Below are 18,246 nucleotides of genomic sequence, written 5' to 3'. Positions count from 1 at the left end.
CCCTTTGATTATGATGGCGCACAATTGCCACCACCGCCACCTTTGTGGTGACAAAAATTTGAATGCATCCTTAGTCAAAGGGGATTGTGAAACACCTCTCCAATTCCCCAGCAGTTTTATATTGGCAAATGAGGTTCATACTGTTTTGGGACCTTTACCTCACCATACACATGGTTAGCTGCAAATTGCAATCAGAGGAAACTGCTTGAATATGCTGTGGGGAAAGGTTTATTGGGGTGTTGTTTTATTTTGATTATATATTTTGTGGTTTTATACTTTGATTTTATTCTGTGAACCACCCCAAGACCTCCTAAATTCAATAAATAATAAGAATAATATGTACGCATGCACGCACGTGCACGTATTTGTGAGGTTTACTGGAAACCTCTGGAAAATGCTACCAGGGATCCAGATATTTTTTTTTTAATCCCAACAACAAGTTGTGGTTCCAATCAAGATTCTGATGGAGACGTTCAGCTCTATAATTCTATGATTCTATGATATCCTTAGAGCTAAGAATCAAATGTCATGTTTAGCTTTTTGTTGTCAGATGCTCTCTCAGGTTCAGATCTGGCCTCAGTACAATAATGTAGCATTTGGGAATGAAGATGCAGCCCAGAAGCCCAGCACTAGAAGCCAAGATAGAGAAGATCTGCACAGCTACCATGTATTTCCCCTTTGTGCTCAGGTAGGTGGGAACAAAGGAGACCCAAACGCTGCAGAAGACCAGCATGCTGAAGGTGATCAGCTTGGCTTCATTAAAATTTCCAGGCAGCTTCCTGGCCAGGAAAGCCACCGTGAAGCAGATGGCAGCCAAGAAGCCCATGTAGCTGAGGGAGCCATAAAACATGAACACAGACCCTTCATTGCATTGCAGGATGATCTCTCCAAGCTGGGAATGCATGTCAGAATCTGGGAATGGAGGAGAGGCCCCCAGCCAGATGGTGCAGATGAGAACTTGGACACTGGAACAGGAAATGACAATGGAGTTGGCCAGACTCTTCCCCAGCCATCTCCTTACCCTGTTCCCTGGCTTTGTGGCCAGGAAGGCCAGAACCACAGTGATGGTTTTTGCCAGCACAGAAGAGACAGCAACTGAGAAGATGATGCTGAAGGCCATTTGTCGGAGAAGGCAGGTCCCTTTCCTTGGCCTTCCAATGAAGAGGAAGGAGGACAAAAAGGAAAGCAGGAGGGAGATGAGGAGGATGTAGGAGAGGTCCCTGTTGTTGGCTTTGACTATGGGAGTTTCGTTGTATTTAATGAAGATTCCTAACACAAAGCCTGTGGTTAAGGAGAAGAAGAGAGAAAGGGAAGCTAGGAGGCTCCCCAAACATTCCTCATAGGACAGAAAGATGATCGCTTTGGGGACACATTGATCTCGGTCCTCACTTGGATGCTGATCTTCTGGACAACTGGTGCATTCATCAGCATCTGCACAGAGGAAAAGACACTTCAGTATCCTAACATCAGTCACACACCTGCAATGGTCTTATGCTGTTTCAATTCTGAGGAAAGGTGGGCATATGGGAGAAATCAGGAAAGAAGATTGTTTTGTAGGGAAGGAGAGAGGCAAACATTCACAGCCAGAAAAGAATCAATCCATCAACTCATTCCCACCGGCTTCTCTTAAAGCACGATGCTTTAATCTTATTAAGCAGTGCTCATCTTGAATCCTTGAGGTTTCTTATGAGTTAATCGTTACCGATGAATGGGTGGATTTGAAAGATGTTTCACCTGTCCTACTGTAAAACTGTACGGATTATGTAGTAGAAGTCAAAATGAGAAAACAACTATATATATACCACAAATTAAAATTCTGTAGAAGAGCTACCACCATTAAATACAGATTAATTCTACATGCTTGAGCACATGGGAGATAAACTTTCCTCGTGCTGGGGGGGGGCATTGAAGGCTGGCAATAGGGGAGCCCTCCCTGAAGAGAGTATTTCATTCATGAGGTGTCATTACTAGCATCATGTTTGGAGTGACTCAGAAATTAGCCCCATCCTCCTATCAAAGGTCCTTTCCTCTGATATCCTCCCCTACCTTCCTGAGTGGAGATGGTCCCTTCTGAGCATGGAGCACAATCATAGCAGCACGGCGGCTTCCCTTCCTGAACCTTTTTGGCAAATCCTGGGAGACAGCTTTCAGTGCATCTGGAACGAGGCGCCGTCTAGACATAAAGAGATTGAGCACCAGGGAGAAAGTGTCAGTAGCATTTGTGCCTTTGGATTAAAGGTTATACCTGTTTACACAAGAGCAGGTCCCATTAATCTCAGTGGGACTTAGCTGCAGGGAAGTGAGCACAAGATTGCAGTCCAAGCATCTGTAATGGTTATGGGTGGGTTACTCGTGCGTAAATTGCCTCCACTTCAGTTAGATCGTTTGCTCAACCATGTTTAGGGTTAGAGCTCGCCCTCCGTGACCTGTTAGTCACTTGCAGAATCCGTCGGTGGGCGTTTCTTGAATCTCTTCCAGCATAAAAGCTGTCTGACCCCAAGTCTCCGCCTATGTTCCCTGCGCGGAACGCGTCTGCGCAAGTAAGGGGACGGCAAGGGCGTGCCAGCACTCTCTCCGCTAGTTTCGCTTGAAGGGTCTTGGAGCCCTGACACCGATTCCTCCATCTCCCTCCCCTCTCTATTGGTGTCACGCTGAAATCCTTCCCCTCTGCTGGTTCCCTCCCCGGCATTGCTCTGGTGCCCTGCCTCCGTTTCTCCCTTTGATGTCAGTTCCCTGACAGCATCATATGTATTATTCAGAATGTTGTTAGAGCGTGGCAGATGCCATAGTTAATAAAATGACAGATATAATTTCTCATACCTTCTGAAATAGATTGGGCCACACAATTGCTTCCGGATTAATGGTGAACTTCATATTTGAGGACCCCTGTCTCTCTATTCTCCCAATCTTCACTCTAGCAAGAGAACTGTTGGGAAACAGCACCAGATTCACGATATCGAAGTCAGCGGCCACTGCCCCATTCTCATCCAAGTACTGTCCATCAGCTGAAGTATTAGTATAGAAGCGGACTTCTTTCAAGAAAGGATGAAGCTGGAATGACAGAGGAAACTCCAGCATTGAGAGAACGTGAACCCACCAGGGGAGAAATAAAAACAGTTCAAATTGGGGAAAATAAAGGCAGTGGTACCTCAGTTTTCGAACAGCTTAGTTCTCGAACTACTTGGAACTGGAACACTTCAAACCTAGAAATGAATGTTCTGGTTTTGGAACTTCCTTTGGAAGCCAAACATGCTCTCTTCACAACATCTGTTTGCGAACTACTTCGACAGCGTTGGACGCCATAAACAAAGCTTTACAGCCTGTTTTCACCAGATAAGAATCTAACACATTGCTTCTTTCAGAGAAAGACTTTCAGAGACTTATAAGACTTAAGTTTATTTGGTTTTATGTTTTCAAGAGAATCCATTAAGAGTGCATAATTTGTGACTTTCAGAGATTCATAATTTTTCTGTTTATGTGATTTCATATATTTCGTATTATATAAAGAGTGCATATTGATATCGTATCATTGTATTTGGTCATTGTGTTGCCTTGAATATTACTGACTACTGTTTGCAACACAGGGGTGAAATTGTTTGGTGCCTTCATAGGGTTGCAGGGGATCGGATGCAGATGCAGAGGCGGGGGCTCCTTTAAACTTCTCCCTTGAGGGGAGTGCAGCCGTGAACTCCTCAACGGAAAGTGTGATGGAGCTGGCACCTCCCCAGCTGAGCAGCCCCAATCCAGTTCCTGTTCCCCTGCAAGCAGCAGCGCTGCTGCCCGATCCCACTCCGACTTGCCTGCAAGCAGGAGTGGAGGCGGGGATCTCTCAAAAGTGGAGCAGGCTGGGGGGGGCGACATCCCTTACCTGCTTGCTTGCCGCCCTGGCCCAGCCTTCCCTCACTCAGCACTGGGGCCACAGGGCTGCATTCAAAAACAACAACACAGAAACTTTCCAGAAAACCACAAAGCCAAGAATCTTGAAACTCGTGAAAAAGCAGCAGCACAACAAACTGAAAAAAGCAAACCGACTGCAAATGAATCAAAATCACAGGAAAACATAAAACAACACGGAATCTGGCTGACAGTAAGAAATCTTACAATCCTTTGCAAAATGGAACGGACATACCTGCCATGACCATAGACTTTGACGTTCCAACCTGCCTCCTCTTCTTCCACCGCCCACAACTGAAATCCACTTTGATCTGGATGAATATGCTGCATTTAAGGCCTGAGCCACAACTTGGATATTCAAGTAATTGATGTAGCTGTCTTGCGACTGAATTCTTTCCACCTCTTCCTGGGGCAACAACTTCAGATTCTTCTTCTCCCTGCACTTTGTTAAACCCCTCAGGGACAAGGCATGCTTTGAATATGAACAATCATATACATTTATCATGCAGCTTGGACTAGTTGGGGACATTGGCTCATAGTAGTCCTTTTTTGTCCTTTTTCTAGTCTTCATTACAAAGGACAAAGAGCCATGCACATACGAGAAGCAGTCAGTATCACATAATGAGATTTTGTTGTGAAGACCTGTGGTTATCCAGACTTTCCCTCCTCCACTCTGTACCCTTTGAAGTAAGGATTCCACCTCTATGATTATAAAAAGTCCATACTGAGAGTCTGCAGTGTAAACAAATACATTGACTTCTCTCCACATGGCAGGTAGTTCATGGGGTATCCAGAGCCAAGTCTTATGTTCTACCCTTTCGGTGAAGGCAATACAAATTTCCTTTTTGATCATCAGAGGCGTCAAGGTACTCAGGGACCTTTCTCCATTGTCATTGTCTGGAGCAAAGAGTCCGACCCACGTCCACCTGAAATGCAGGAGGAGTTGGACCACCCCCTGGTACTGAGTGTCTTGCTTTGGAGTCATCCAGTAGACAAAAGGGAACTGGGCTTTATCATTAAGAACAAAGCCATAACTGAGCTGGTGAGGAAAGAAAAAGAGACTGGTGGTTTGTTTTTTTTAAGACTAAGATTGGATACTTCTATGTGAAAGATGATGGTAAATTTAATTAGGGTGAATCTGACAGGTTAGTTTAAAAAAAAAATAAAAGAATTTTTAATATCAATATTGAAGCAGTTTTTATACTGCTTAACTGCAGTAGTCTCCAAAGAGTTTAGAAAGAGGCAATACAAAAAAAAATCAAGAAGGTAAAACTTTCAAATCAGACTTCAATAAAATGCCTGCTGAAATAATAAAACAAAATAAACCTCTTCAGTAGGCCCCAGAAAGTCAATAGCGAAGTGGTTTGCCAATCCTCAGCTGGAAAGGAGTTTGATAACATTGGGTCCATAACATTATACATGGCTCCTGTTGGATACAAACTCTGCATCTGAGCCATTGGGAACCACTAACAGTGATTGGGCCACTAGAGCACACTTTATAGCAGTGGAGTTACATGCTGGCAATAATGGAGTGCATTGCAGTAATGGAGCCTTGAGTCACTAATGCATGGATCACCATGTCCACACTGCATCAAACACAGGAGAGGACCCTCAGTCAACCAGCTACAAATCCCCCTAACAGTTACCTCATCCAGCCCAAACTTCTCTGCAAGTATATTATGGGGGGTGTTTTAAAAAGCCTTACTGAAATCAAGATACACTATGTCCACAGAATTCCCCTGATCCACCTAGCTTGTAACTCTATCAAAAATATGCTTTACCTACAGAACATAACTTGAAAACAACCAGAATCACATTTGCTTAGTTGCATAACTCTTACACTGGTCCCAGTATGTGGGATAATAACGTGGATTACAAATATATTGCATTCTGAGCTAAAAACAGAGCTCCATCTCTTCTCCACTGTAGCCCCTATTCAGCCTCAGGCAGTTTGCTAGAGACAGAGAGAAAACACATCCATTCTCTTCAGCAGCTAAGAACAAAGAGCACCCTACCCAATAGGGATGCCTCCCAGGTTAGCATACACATAGATGAGCTAAACACCTTGTGATACAACCAATGAAAGTTTCCAGCCATGCTTCACAGTATACAATACAGACACATTATGCATTTCCATTTCAATGAACATTAAACAATTGTATTTACTATGCAAAAGGTTCCAGGCTCAATTTATTTCTCTATGGCTCTTCACTTCATAAAAGACAATGTTACAAAGCAGTGTACAATGTAAAGTAAGCAATACAATCAGTTACATTGTCCTAAGTTTTCCCTACAGTCTGACTAAGTGGCATATGTTGCCTGGTGTGTTAGACCTGAACCCAGTTCTTACCTGTGGGATCTTGTAGATGCCCAACATGCTTGCAATGTGTGTGGAGATGTCAGATTCACCCCCTTCAAGAACAGCCAACAGCTTTTTCTGTCTTCCACACCTGTAGTTTGGAATACTGATTTCCCCACCAGAAAACAGGTCTATCAAGGCATCGGAAGTCATTCTTCCATGAAAACAGGTATCATACACGCTGAAGCCAAGGGTGATGTTTGGTAAGAGTTTGGGATTATCATTGATATCCTGAACAGCAAGGGCGAATGAAAGAACGTGTGAGCTCCTCACAACCTCCCATCTGCAAAAATAGTGTGTCACACAGTTACCCTCTATCCAGTTAGAAAAGACTGTTTATGTATGCGACAACAGCTGCAAGGGTGCTACTAGCCCAAAGAGGGAAGGAAGAAATAATCCCGACTAGGGAAGAATGGCAAGCCAAGATTCTGGACTACACCAAAATGGCAAAACTAATCGGGAGACTCAGGAACCAAGACAAGGACTTTAAAAAAGAATGGGGAAAAAGAAAAAATTATAATTTACTTAGAAGACTATTGTAAGCAAATCAAAACTTTAGCTGGACTCTAAGAATCACTTGTAAAGTGATGAAGATTATGGATAATTTGGAAAATGAAAATTGTGGGGAATGTATGCATATGTAAATTTAAATTCTGTTACAAGGACCCATGTAGGGGATGGGGGGGGGGGAGTCATGAGATTAAGAGAATCTCATGAAACGATTATATAAATTGTTCAACTGTAGATTTCTAATGATAAAACCAAATCAAATATTTCACACAAAAATAGACTACCGGAAAACAGGGTTAACACAGGTACATCAAGGGAACTGGAGAGCAGTTGGAAGCAGAAATATGCCCCATCAATACATCAATACTTACATCTCAATTCTCTTGAAGGGGTTTCTGGAAAAGGTGAAGGAATATGGATTTTCAAAAAATCTTGGAGATATGATTCCACCAATGAGGTGATCCGCTGGCTGGTAAAAATTCACAGGAGAATTTATATCACCAATCACACTCGGTGGACACTTTACCCTCTGCTGCATCCCATAGTTTGCGAGAGACATCACCAGAAACAGTGTTATCATTCTGGGTCTCTTGGCTACACTTGCCTTGTGACTATTCCTCTCCCCACTACCCGCTGTTCAGAAGAAACCCCACATTCTTGCAAATCAGAAGCTGCAGTGAGTTGACAAATAAAGAGAAGTGTCTGGCTGTGGTCTCAGGCTCAAAGGGGGATTGAGAGGAAGGGCCAAATATTCAATGGACAAGCATCTGTTTTCCACCCAGAAAGTGTGAAGTGCAATCCTGACTCACCTCTCCAGGTAGTGCTGAGGATGTCCCCTTCCTGGAAAGCTGCTGCCAGTCAGCAGATAGGACAGATCTCAAAGACAGCTTCCTATGTCCTGATTAAGCTTCGCACAAATTTAGCTCCCCCCTCACCTGCCCTATATCTTAGCCCCAAGGACTCTGTGGCACATGAGATATTTTATACATCAAACCCTTCAGTGGAAGAAATAATCCTCCAGGTGCCCTTAAGTGTGATGTTTATGTTATTGTTTCCAAATGCAATATTTGAGGGCGGGGTGTGAGGATCCCTTGGACTCTGTATATCATAAGAATAAATTGCTGTGGTTCAGATAATTGTAAAGGGAAGAGAGGTTTCCTCTGGAACTTCAGAAGAGCAGGTGCAGAGCAAGAGAAAAACATGTTTACTAAATAGACTGACAAGGGTCAAGGAGGCAGAAAGATGAGTTTGAATTATCTTTATTGGCATCTTAAGAGCCCTGGAGCCCATCAGGCCAAAGGCCCATCAAGTCCAGCATCCTATAATCACAATGGCCAACAAGTTGCCCCAAAGGGAAGCCCACAAGCAGGAGATGTGGAGCAGAACTTTCCCTACATGTGATTTCCAAAATCCATCACACAGGAGCCTTCTACTTTCAGCAGAGGAGGGAGGACATATCCTTGAAGACAATAACCTTCCATAAAGGTAAAGGTCTAGGTTTGTCATCGCCTTTCTCCCAAGAAGCAGGCATCTTTTAATTTCATGACCACTGTCACCATCTGCAGTGATCATGGAGCCCAAGAAAGTAAAATCTCTCACTGCCTCCATTTCTTCCCCTTCTATTTGCCAGGAGGTGATGGGACCAGTGGCCATGATCTTAATTTTTTTGATGTTGAGCTTCAGACCATATTTTGTGCTCTCCTCTTTCACCCTCATTAAGAGGTTCTTTAATTTCTCCTCACTTTCTGCCATCAAGGTTGTGTCATCTGCATATCTGAGGTTGTTGATATTTATTCCGGCAATCTTAATTCCAGCATGGGATTCATCCAGCCCAGCCTTTTGCATGATGAATTCTGCATATAAGTTAAATAAGCAGGGAGACAATATACAGCCTTGTCGTACTCCTTTCCCAATTTTGAACCAATCAGTTGTTCCATATCCAGTTCTAACTATAGCTTCTTGTCCCACATAGAGAGACATCACCTTGCCAACAAAGGCCAGTATAGTTAAAGCTATGGTTTTCCCAGTAGTGATATATGGAAGTGAGAGCTGGACCATAAAAAAGGCTGATCGCCGAAGAATTGATGCTTTTGAATTATGGTCTGGAGGAGACTCTTGAGAGTCCCATGGACTGCAAGAAGATCAAACCTATCCATTCTGAAGGAAATCAGCCCTGAATGCTCACTGGAAGGACAGATCCTGAAGCTGAGGCTCCAATACTTTGGCCACCTCATGAGAAGAGAAGACTCCCTGGAAAAGACCCTGATGTTGGGAAAGATGGAGGGCACAAGGAGAAGGGGACAACATAAGACAAGATGGTTGGACAGTGTTCTCGAAGCTACCAGCATGAGTTTGACCAAACTGCAGGAGGCAGTGGAGGATAGGAGTGCCTGGCGTGCTCTAGTCCATGGGGTCACAAAGAGTCGGACACAACTAAACGACTAAACAACAACAAAGGTAAAGGTACCCCTGATCGTTAGGTCCAGTCTCAGACGACTCTGGGGTTGCGCGGTCGTCTTGCTCTTTAGGCCGAGGGAGCCGGCATTTGTCCGCAGACAGCTTCAGGGTAGCCAGCACGACTAAGCCGCTTCTGGTAAACCAGAGCAGTGCACAGAAATGCCATTTACCTTCCCTCCGGAGCGGTACCTATTTATCTACTTGCACTTATGTGCTTTCGAACTGCTATGTGAGCAGGAGCCGGAACCGAGCAACAGGAGCTCAACCCGTTACGGGGATTTGAACCACCAACCTTCTGATCGGCAAGCTCTAAGCTCTGTGGTTTAGATCACAGCGCTCCCACGTCCCATTCCCCCTCCATAAATTTGTCTAAACATCTGTTACTACACAATTGTAAATAGACCTACTCAGTGGATTACTAAATATCTCAATAAAGACCTAGATAGAGTGCATGCCAGCAACCCGATCTTGAATTCAAGGTTGTGCCCTTCCAGTTGTGATGTTCCTAGTATAATGACAATTTGAGTAAGCCCAATGATTGCCATGGAAGCCATGAAGTCCCAAGTGAGCCCAGTGGCAATCTCTAAATGACTGTGTTCCTCCCAAACCATGCCAGAGACCACCTCTGCCAGCTCAATCAGGGGAGTTGCTCCACCTTCAATCATTTTGGTTGCCCCTTAGTGAACCATGGGCTTGTGGGGTTGTGGAAGGGACCCAAAGGGTCATTTAATCCAACCCCCCAATCCTATTCCTTTCCACCACCCTTTCCCCACATTCCAAGCTGCAGTTGCCACGGGTGACAAATAGTCTCCTGCACAGAGTAAAATTTGCAAGATTTGATTTTTCTGATAGCGTATCCAAGCAAAAAGGTTTAAAATGAGCATTAGGGGAAAGTGTGCATTGAATGCATAGAATCATGAAAAGAACACACATAAGTATAATATAGGTGCATGTACAACTCTGTTCACCGCATCCTAAAAGATTAATCATTAAGATGATGGGAACAATGTCCCTCTGGAAGACCAGAAATGGCTGGACTCCAACCCCCATGACCCAGGGTTAGGGATAAAGAGAGCTGGGGAGGGCTGAAGATTCCCCTTTGGGGGGGGGGGAGGAAATACCCAAATTTTTTCACCTGTTTTTTCCCCTTCTTTTTCATGCTTAAATTCCTACCCCAAACACAGCGGGGGTTGGTTGGAACGACCATTCCCATCAACCTTTGCCAATCCTAAAGGAACCCCCCTTCCTCAAATCGGAAGCTTTTGGAGGGAAATTGAGCAACCCCCTTCTAGAGAGTAAGCTTGGGAACACAAGATCTCCAGGTTGGGTTTCTGTTCCAATGAGGCTCCTCTTCCGGAAACGACGTCGCAACCAGCTGCTTTTTAAAAAATTCCCGCTTCCGGATCTCTCTTTTCCCCCACGGACACAGCTGCTTCTGGATCCTCTCGCTGGAAGATCTTAGGTGAGTTCAAGAGAGGGGATTTTTTTTGGGTATGCTCTTCCAGAGAAAAGCAGAAATTGGAGGAGTGAGGGTTGTGTGTCTCTTCTGTAATAAAGCCAGAGACGTAAATCTGCATATTTTGTAAATGTATATATTTGTATTATATATATTTTGGGAGACTCCGTGCAGCAACAGTGGCATGAGGGTCTTCTAACAGGGGATTCAAGTCTAGACCTAGTTTTATTGCTTTTGCGCCCAAAGGGTGGATTCTAAAGCAAAGGGCGCACCTCGCAGAAGAATCCTGATCTCACTTGCAGGTTTCATTAGCCAGGCGTTTGGGTGTCCCAACTTTTCCTAGCTTTTTGGGGCACGCGCACCGATTCCCCGGAAATTTCAACCACGTTGCAAAAAGCGAGGCAGAGATTTAAAGCCTCGGCGACTGGAGAAAACACGTGCGCTTGAAAGCTCCCATTGGGGAATAAATTCCCAGAGGCAAATTCCTTTAACCAAAGGCGCGCGCGCGCGCGTTGCAAGAGAAAATTGGGCATCGACACAGTCAAACGACCGTGCAAGGCGCCTCACTGCTTTTATTTTAGAAGAAGCCCTGGTCGGAAAAGTAGATCCCACTCTCTGTTGCGGATTCGGGTGCAAAATCCTTGCGTGGAGTTTTTTTTTTTTTTAATCCCTCTTCCTCACTTTTGCAGCGTGGTTGAAATGGCTGGAGAGGAGCAGGAGTTTTAATAAATGTGGGTCCAAAGTGCCCCCTGACAAAACATTTGACCATTTTCTCAGCTTGGCTTAGGGGGAGTGCCCCCTCCCCCTTTGGCTTGGGAACCAGATTCCCAAATAGTTTAAGGCACAGTTGCCCATTGAAAACTGCTGGGGAATCTCCAGGAAACTGGAGAAGGGCGTTGCAATCGCCTTTGACTGTGACTGCAGACAATCTTGTCACCACAAAGATGGTGGCAGCAATGGTGATTGTAATCAAAGGGGATTGCAACACACCTCAAGGGTTTGCAGGAGCAAGGCCCTTTCTCAATTACAACACCATCCCACTGCTTTGATTAGGTTTGAAACCCCCACTTTTGCTGCATGGTTTCCAGAAGTGCCGTGCTTATTCCAAAAGTGGAATCCTAAACTCTGGATCCAGAGCACGACTCACACAAGTGTTTGCAATTCCCGAACCCCAGCATGGGTGCATCCCAAGGGCAAGGCAAAAATAAAAAATGGCTCCACCTACACCATACTTTAAAAGCGTGTGGATTGCCCCAAAGAATCCTGGGAGCTGTAGTTCATTGGTCCAAGGACTGTAGCTCTGAGGGGTAAGCTAGGAAGGTAGTAAGCTGTCTCATATAGAGTCAAAGCATTGGTCCATGTAGGCTCAGTGTTGTCTAGAAGGCTTTGTCTCCAAAGTTTCAGGCGGGGAGCCTGTAAACGCCATTAGGGACCTTCTGCATGCAAAGCAGATACACTCCGGCTGAGGTACAGCCCTTCCTCATGCAATTCCCAGGATCCTTTGGGGGAAGCCCATGTGCTTTAATTGGCTGGTGTGGGTGTGACCTATCTCTCCTCTCCCGAGGAAAGAAGCAGCTGGGGGTGGGCATGAATAGAAGTGTGTAAAACTATGCACAGGAACCCATGGCCCTTGAGATGTTTCAGGACTCTCCAACTCCCATCAGCCCCAGCCAATGAAGCTGGATGATAAAGTGTAAGACGGGCTTTGGCAGGGCCACAGGTTCCCCACATCTGGTGTAGACTTAACTGGATCTCTCCACTTGCCCGCATTTTGTTATAATAATAATAATTTATTATTTATACCCAGCCCATCTGGCTGAGTTTCCCCAGCCACTCTGGGTGGCTTCCAATCAAGCGTTAAAAACAATACAGCATTAAATATTAAAAACTTCCCTAAACAGGGCTGCCTTCAGATGTCTTTTAAAGAGAAGATAGCTGCTTATTTCCTTCCCATCTGCTGGGAGGGCGTTCTACAGGGCGGGCGCCACTACCGAGAAGGCCCTCTGTCTGGTTCCCTGTAATCTCACTTCTCGCAATGAGGGAACCGCCAGAAGGCCCTCAGCATTGGATCTCACTGTCCGGGCTGAACGATGGGGGTGGAGACGTTACAATGCAGTTCAGGTTTCATCTCAGACTGAAGATTTCCCCCACTCTTTTGATCCATCCATCTTATGGATTTTATAATACTTATAAGGGGGTTTTAATTCTTTATTTACTTGCCTTTCATTTATATCCCATCTTGGTCCCCAAGGCACTCAAGGTGGCATACATGGCCCCAGCCCCCAATTAATTCTCACAACAACCCTGTGAGGTGGATTAGGCTGCCAGGCAGTCACTGACTCAACAGGTCACCCAATCATGGCCAGGTGGAGATTTGAACCCTGGTCTCCAGTGACTGCAAGAGTTGGAAGGGCCCTCCAAAGGAACTCTGAGGAAAGATACAACCTTTGTGGCTTTTTAGGTAAGAAAAGGGGCACAGGTGGAGAGACAGGATGGGGGCAGATGAGGGAAGAGACCTCTCATAGAATTGGTAGAGTTGCAAGGGACACCAAGGGTCATCTAGTCTAACCCCTTGCAGTGCAGGAATCCTGCCCACAGCCGTCCTTGGGTGGGTTAAAAGCCAAACCCACTGACCCATTGCACCACCCGGGACTGGAGCCCAGTTGGTTTAAACAAGCTTCTCTGGCCATTGCTTGCCCTTGGTTTTAATTACTTTTTGAAAATGGTTTCAGGGGCTGGGGAGGGGAGGTGATGGCCTCCAACTTGGTCCCTGTTGAAAATTGGAAGTTGGGCCTTTGGCCTGATCCTGCTTGGTTCTTCTTATGTCCCTAAGCTGCTAGTCATCATGGCTTTCTTCTGTTCAGAGGCAGCCTTGCCACCGAATGCCAATTGCTTGGAATCTCAAGAGGGGAGAGAATTGCTGTCGCCCTCAGTTCCTGCAACTGGTTGTCCCCCCCCCCCCCCAGGCTAGAAGTCTCTTTTGGAGCCAAGCAGTTTCTATGTTAGTGAATAATGCTATGAACATTATTATTATTATTATTATTATTATTATTATTAGGTAATTCAACAAAACATATTATCTTAAAACATATCACCCTTAATTTTTTTCCTCATTCCCCCCTCCCTCCCACAAACAACCCACCCCCCCACCCCTGACTTCCCTCAGTTCCAGTCTCTGGTTTCTCTATAAATGCTAGTCTATGCATGTTACAGAATTGTATAAATCCTTAATTTATCTAACTAATTATTATCAATGAAAAGTTTGTGAGTGTTTATTCAACATCTGCCAAAGAGTCCAATTCACTTTGTTGTGTCTTTAGGTACTGTGTAAAAGGTTCCCATTCCTCTTTAAAGTCACAGTTATCCTTGTCCCATAGTTTATATGTCAATTTAATGGTACAAACATTATTGAACAGGGCTCTCCGTTCACTATATAACGAGCTGTCCTAAGCTGAGCAAATAGAAAGTGTCCTTTCATATTGTACCACAGTGTGGTACGTTGGCTTGACAGCCACAGACAGAAAGTCTTTACAGAGAGTGGTGAACCTGCTAGATGACATCGCAAGGGATCATTGCCTTAGGAGAGTGAGAAAAATTCTCAGGGATGATTTACACCCCGGCCAGCACCTCTTTAATCTTCTACCCTCAGGCAGGAGATATAGAAGTATCCGGGCTGAACGAATATTCTGCACAGAATCTTGCTTAATTAGTTGCCATTAATTTGATTTTAATTGATTTTTATAATGAAATATTTTTAGAATTTGTGAATATCTGATTGTTTGATTGTTGTTAGCCGCCCTGAGCCTGGCCTCGGCTGGGGAGGGCGGGATATAAATAAAATTTATTATTTATTATTATTATAATCAGCTGTACCAACAGGCTAAAAAACAGCTTCTATCCGTGGGCTTGTTAGGCTGCTGAACGGAAAATAATATCGTGCAACTGACGTTCAGGGTTGGTGTGTTGTGCAACAAGCACACAGAGTGCAATGAGACTGAGTGTTTGTGGGTGGGGAGGAGGGAGGCTCAGTTAACTTCATTGTACACTGGTTGTACATTGACAATAAAGGTATTATTATTATTGTTGTTATTATTATTATTATTATTATTATTATTATTATTATTATTATATTATGCCCTGCTATCCAGTCTTGATCCCTTGCATTTCTTTTCGTTTCCCATAGTGCTGCACTGTTTGTCTGAGGCAACCCATGGCGGATCAAAACCCCAGATGTTCCCACCCCAGGATGTGGCCAAATATGACCCGTGATATCATCCAGGTGCCATCGGACAATAAGACTTCTTACTGTGGGGGTGGAGGGCTAGATGGGGTTCGGCCCTAATGCTCTGCCTTAAAACATCTCTTCTTCACTGTTGCAGGTGTTACGGGACGCGCGTGTGAGTTCCTTGCGTGATACCATGCGAAGTCCCTCAGCGTTTTCCAAAGATTGCTTACCCAGAAAAGTAAGCCCAGTTCAAAGCCCCCCTGTTGTCTTCAAGAAAAGACTTGATTTATAAACAAACAAACAAAATGGGATAAACACATATACAGTGGTATCTCGGGTTAAAAACGCTTTGGGTTACAAATGCTTCGGGTTACACACTCCGCTAACCCGGAAGTAGTACCTCGGGTTAAGAACTTTACCTCAGGATGAGAACAGAAATCTCACAGCGGCAGCGGGAGGCCCCATTAGCTAAAGTGGTACCTCAGGTTAAGACCGGACCTTCAGAACAAATTAAGTACATAACCAGAGGTACCACTGTATAAACTATACAAGCCAGTATCTTTCTGATTTGTTGTTATCATATAACTCGTTTCCAGAGACATTAGCTCTAATTCCTGCATTGCAGGGGGTTGGACTAGATGACCGTGGGGTCCCTTCCAACTCTGCAGTTCTACGATTCTGTGAAAATTGACAGAACAGTAGCAGGCCTTGGTGCAGTGCCTGTTGTATATGAAATGCATTGAGGAAATTATTCTCCTTGGAGTTGTAGCAAGCAGGCATTCCCACCATAGTTGATGGGAAGAAGATGAAACCTGGCGATTTTCTTGGGACCCTCCCCATTTTCGGCAGAATTTGCTCTTCTTAAAGGCTCGTAAGCAGAGGAGGCTTTTCCTTTTTATATTTTTCCCCCTCCCTTCCTCCACATGCCTCTCAAAAAAGCATTTTTATCAGGGCTTCAGAACTCAGTTCCGGCACTTCTCAGGTGGGCACTGTTGCCCTTCTACGAGAACGAGGGAGGTTTTTGTGGTGAGTTCCAGCACCTTTTTCTAGGAAAAAAGCGGTGTTTTTTATCAATCTCCTGCAATTTCTCCTCCTTTCCTATAAAACTCCCCTTTTCTTTCATCCCTTCTTCCTGGTCCATTCCCTTCTTCCTCTGGTAACGGCTGTCATCTCTTAGCCTCCTCCACTCTATTCCCCGTTTGATGCTGTTCTATAATATCGCACTTTCCCCTCACTTTTTAGCTTCCAGCCCAGCCGAAGACGGGACTTAAGCGGTTTCATCCGGAGGAGGCCCAAGGGGAAGCCGAAGACAAAGAAGAGGAGCAAGACAACAGCTCAGAAGCTGCGGAGAGCGACGGTCTTGCTAGCTGGTCCCCTGGGTTGGGCCGAGGCCTGATGCCTCCCACAAAATCAATCAAACTCCTTCCGAGACAAGGCCCCTTTGCACAAGAGGAAAGCCACCGACAGATTCTGGGGGATGAAGGCATGGAGTGGGACTGGGAGACGTTTATAAGTAGCTGCCAAGAAAGGCCGCAGAATGGTTATGAGGGAGGAAAGGAAACCGACAGAGGGACAAAAACGGGAGAAGGCGTGGTGTCCGGCATCCAAACCTATGGAATTTTTTCCCTGGGGGAGGTGACGGTTTGCCGCAGCAGGCCTGTACAGAAAGAGTCCCTGCCCGAGGAAGAGGAAGAGGAAGGGGACCAGGCCGGATTTTGGTGCAGACCATCTTGGCGTCAGTCCCGGGTCCCGGCCTTTTGGCGGTTTCCACCCTGGGGCCAGAGAGCTGGGGCGGTGCTGGACTTATCACAGCGCAATCCCCAAAGAGCTTCAGGGGCCCTGGACTTAACCCAACGCAGATTGGGGGGCCAGGTGGCCCTGGGTTCATTGCAGCGCAAATCCGAGGGCCAGATAGGTGAGAGGGCCATGGACATATCACGGCCCAGACCCCAGGACCCAATAGCTGTAGAAGCTCCTGCCTTTCCAGAGTACAGAGCCCAGGGCCAACTCCTTGGAGATCCTCTTGACTTATCAAGGCACAGATCCCAGGACCCAATAGCTGGAGAAGCTCCTGCCTTTCCAGAGTACAGAGCCCAGGGCCAACTCCTTGGAGGTCCTCTTGACTTATCAAAGCCCAGATCCCAGGACCCAATAGCTGGAGAAGCTCCTGCCTTTCCAGAGTACAGAGCCCAGGGCCAACTCCTTGGAGGTCCTCTTGACTTATCAAGGCACAGATCCCAGGACCCAATAGCTGGAGAAGCTCCTGCCTTTCCAGAGTACAGACCCCAGGGCCAACTCCTTGGAGGTCCTCTTGACTTATCAAGGCCCAGGCTCCAGGACCAGATAAATGGAGGCACACCTGACTTACAACAGGCAGCCTGGAATCTGTGTGTGTCCTTTGTAGGGTGCCATATACAAAGATGGTGCTATGTACTGCTGCCGCTACTGCTTATGTTGCAACTTCTACATCACCATCGCCGAATTTAAGATGTCCTCCGCATCTGCTCCTGCCAGGCAGTCCCGATGTAGCAACATGATTTTCAGCCTTTATATTTGGGGGGTAGGGAGCGTTTTGCATTGTTGAAGCCCTGGTTTTAAATTAAAGAGGAGGAATGGTGGGTTAGCATATTTTATTTTAAAAAAACTTTTATCAACCTCACCTGCCTAAGCTAACCTCTAAATAACCAGAACTCTTTCAGTGGGGGGAATATATGTATTTTTCCTCTGAAGAAGTCCAGTAATCGGTACGAAGGTCAAGGAATGGTTTAACTTAAATGGCCTGCAATCAAGATATAGCTTGTCTCTCTTCTGCTGCTTGTTCCTTGTACATTTCATAGGTTCTAGAAGATTATGTGAATGATATATTCGTGCAAAGTTTAAAAGGCAAGGCCTGTGAGATGTCCTAGTTGTTTTTAAAAGGTGGTTATGAATAAACTTTATCCTAATAAACAGGCGGATTCAGCAGTCCAGTTTGCTTTTTAAAAATAATAATAATTATTTGATTTTTCAAAATACACTTTCTGTTTATAAACATTCCTGTTTATAATCCTCAGCATGCTGCAAGGCAATTTCGCCTGAATTGACACCGGCTCAAGTGATCTACTGCTAAGCCTTTACAACAGTTGTTGGTGGTTTGTCTGGGCTACCGCCTCACTTCATCTTCCTTAAATTGTTTGTTCTCCTCTCGTAAATGAGGCCTCTTACTTTCTTCCACTGCTTCCTTAACTTCACTGCCATCCAAAGAACTTAATGCTTTAGACCAGGCCCTTTTGCGATGAATAAGGTTCACCATACTCTGATATCATGGCCCAGGATACTAATAATAATAATAATAATTTTATTATT

The 18,246-nt window shown here is 45.2% G+C and overlaps 2 protein-coding genes across 2 annotated transcripts; one reads left to right on the top strand and one right to left on the bottom strand.

Annotated features, from left to right (window-relative positions):
- Nucleotides 1-532: 532 nt before the first annotated feature.
- On the bottom strand, nt 533-7,343 carry LOC309335206 (vomeronasal type-2 receptor 26-like; the record flags this gene model as incomplete). Its single annotated transcript, XM_081850079.1, has 6 exons — nt 533-1,431; nt 2,047-2,173; nt 2,821-3,051; nt 4,130-4,933; nt 6,245-6,536; nt 7,135-7,343. 6 exons carry the CDS (start codon nt 7,341-7,343, stop codon nt 533-535), a joined length of 2,562 nt encoding a protein of 853 aa, XP_081706205.1.
- Nucleotides 7,344-10,571: 3,228 nt separating this feature from the next.
- On the top strand, nt 10,572-17,817 carry LOC309334821 (uncharacterized protein). The gene is made up of 4 exons (XM_081849410.1): nt 10,572-10,682; nt 14,860-14,955; nt 15,056-15,139; nt 16,144-17,817. Exons 2-4 carry the CDS (start codon nt 14,887-14,889, stop codon nt 17,386-17,388), a joined length of 1,398 nt encoding a protein of 465 aa, XP_081705536.1. The 5' UTR covers nt 10,572-10,682; nt 14,860-14,886; the 3' UTR covers nt 17,389-17,817.
- The last annotated feature ends 429 nt before the right edge of the window (nt 17,818-18,246 follow it).

Source organism: Podarcis erhardii (genome assembly GCF_964252035.2).
Source record: "Podarcis erhardii genome assembly, chromosome: 2".
In the NCBI taxonomy this organism is placed as follows: domain Eukaryota; kingdom Metazoa; phylum Chordata; class Lepidosauria; order Squamata; family Lacertidae; genus Podarcis; species Podarcis erhardii.
Note: the sequence above shows the minus strand (reverse complement) of the source record. Positions and strands in the feature narration are given on the sequence as shown.

What these genes read in the sequence shown, in the direction of transcription:
- LOC309334821 (XM_081849410.1), top strand. Translation starts at nt 14,887, where the DNA reads ATGGCGGATCAAAACCCCAGATGTTCCCACCCCAGGATGTGGCCAAAT. An exon ending in TGACCCGTGATATCATCCAG is followed by an intron (nt 14,956 to 15,055) that starts GTGCCATCGGAC and finishes TCACTGTTGCAG; the next exon opens with GTGTTACGGGACGCGCGTGT. An exon ending in AAGATTGCTTACCCAGAAAA is followed by an intron (nt 15,140 to 16,143) that starts GTAAGCCCAGTT and finishes CTCACTTTTTAG; the next exon opens with CTTCCAGCCCAGCCGAAGAC.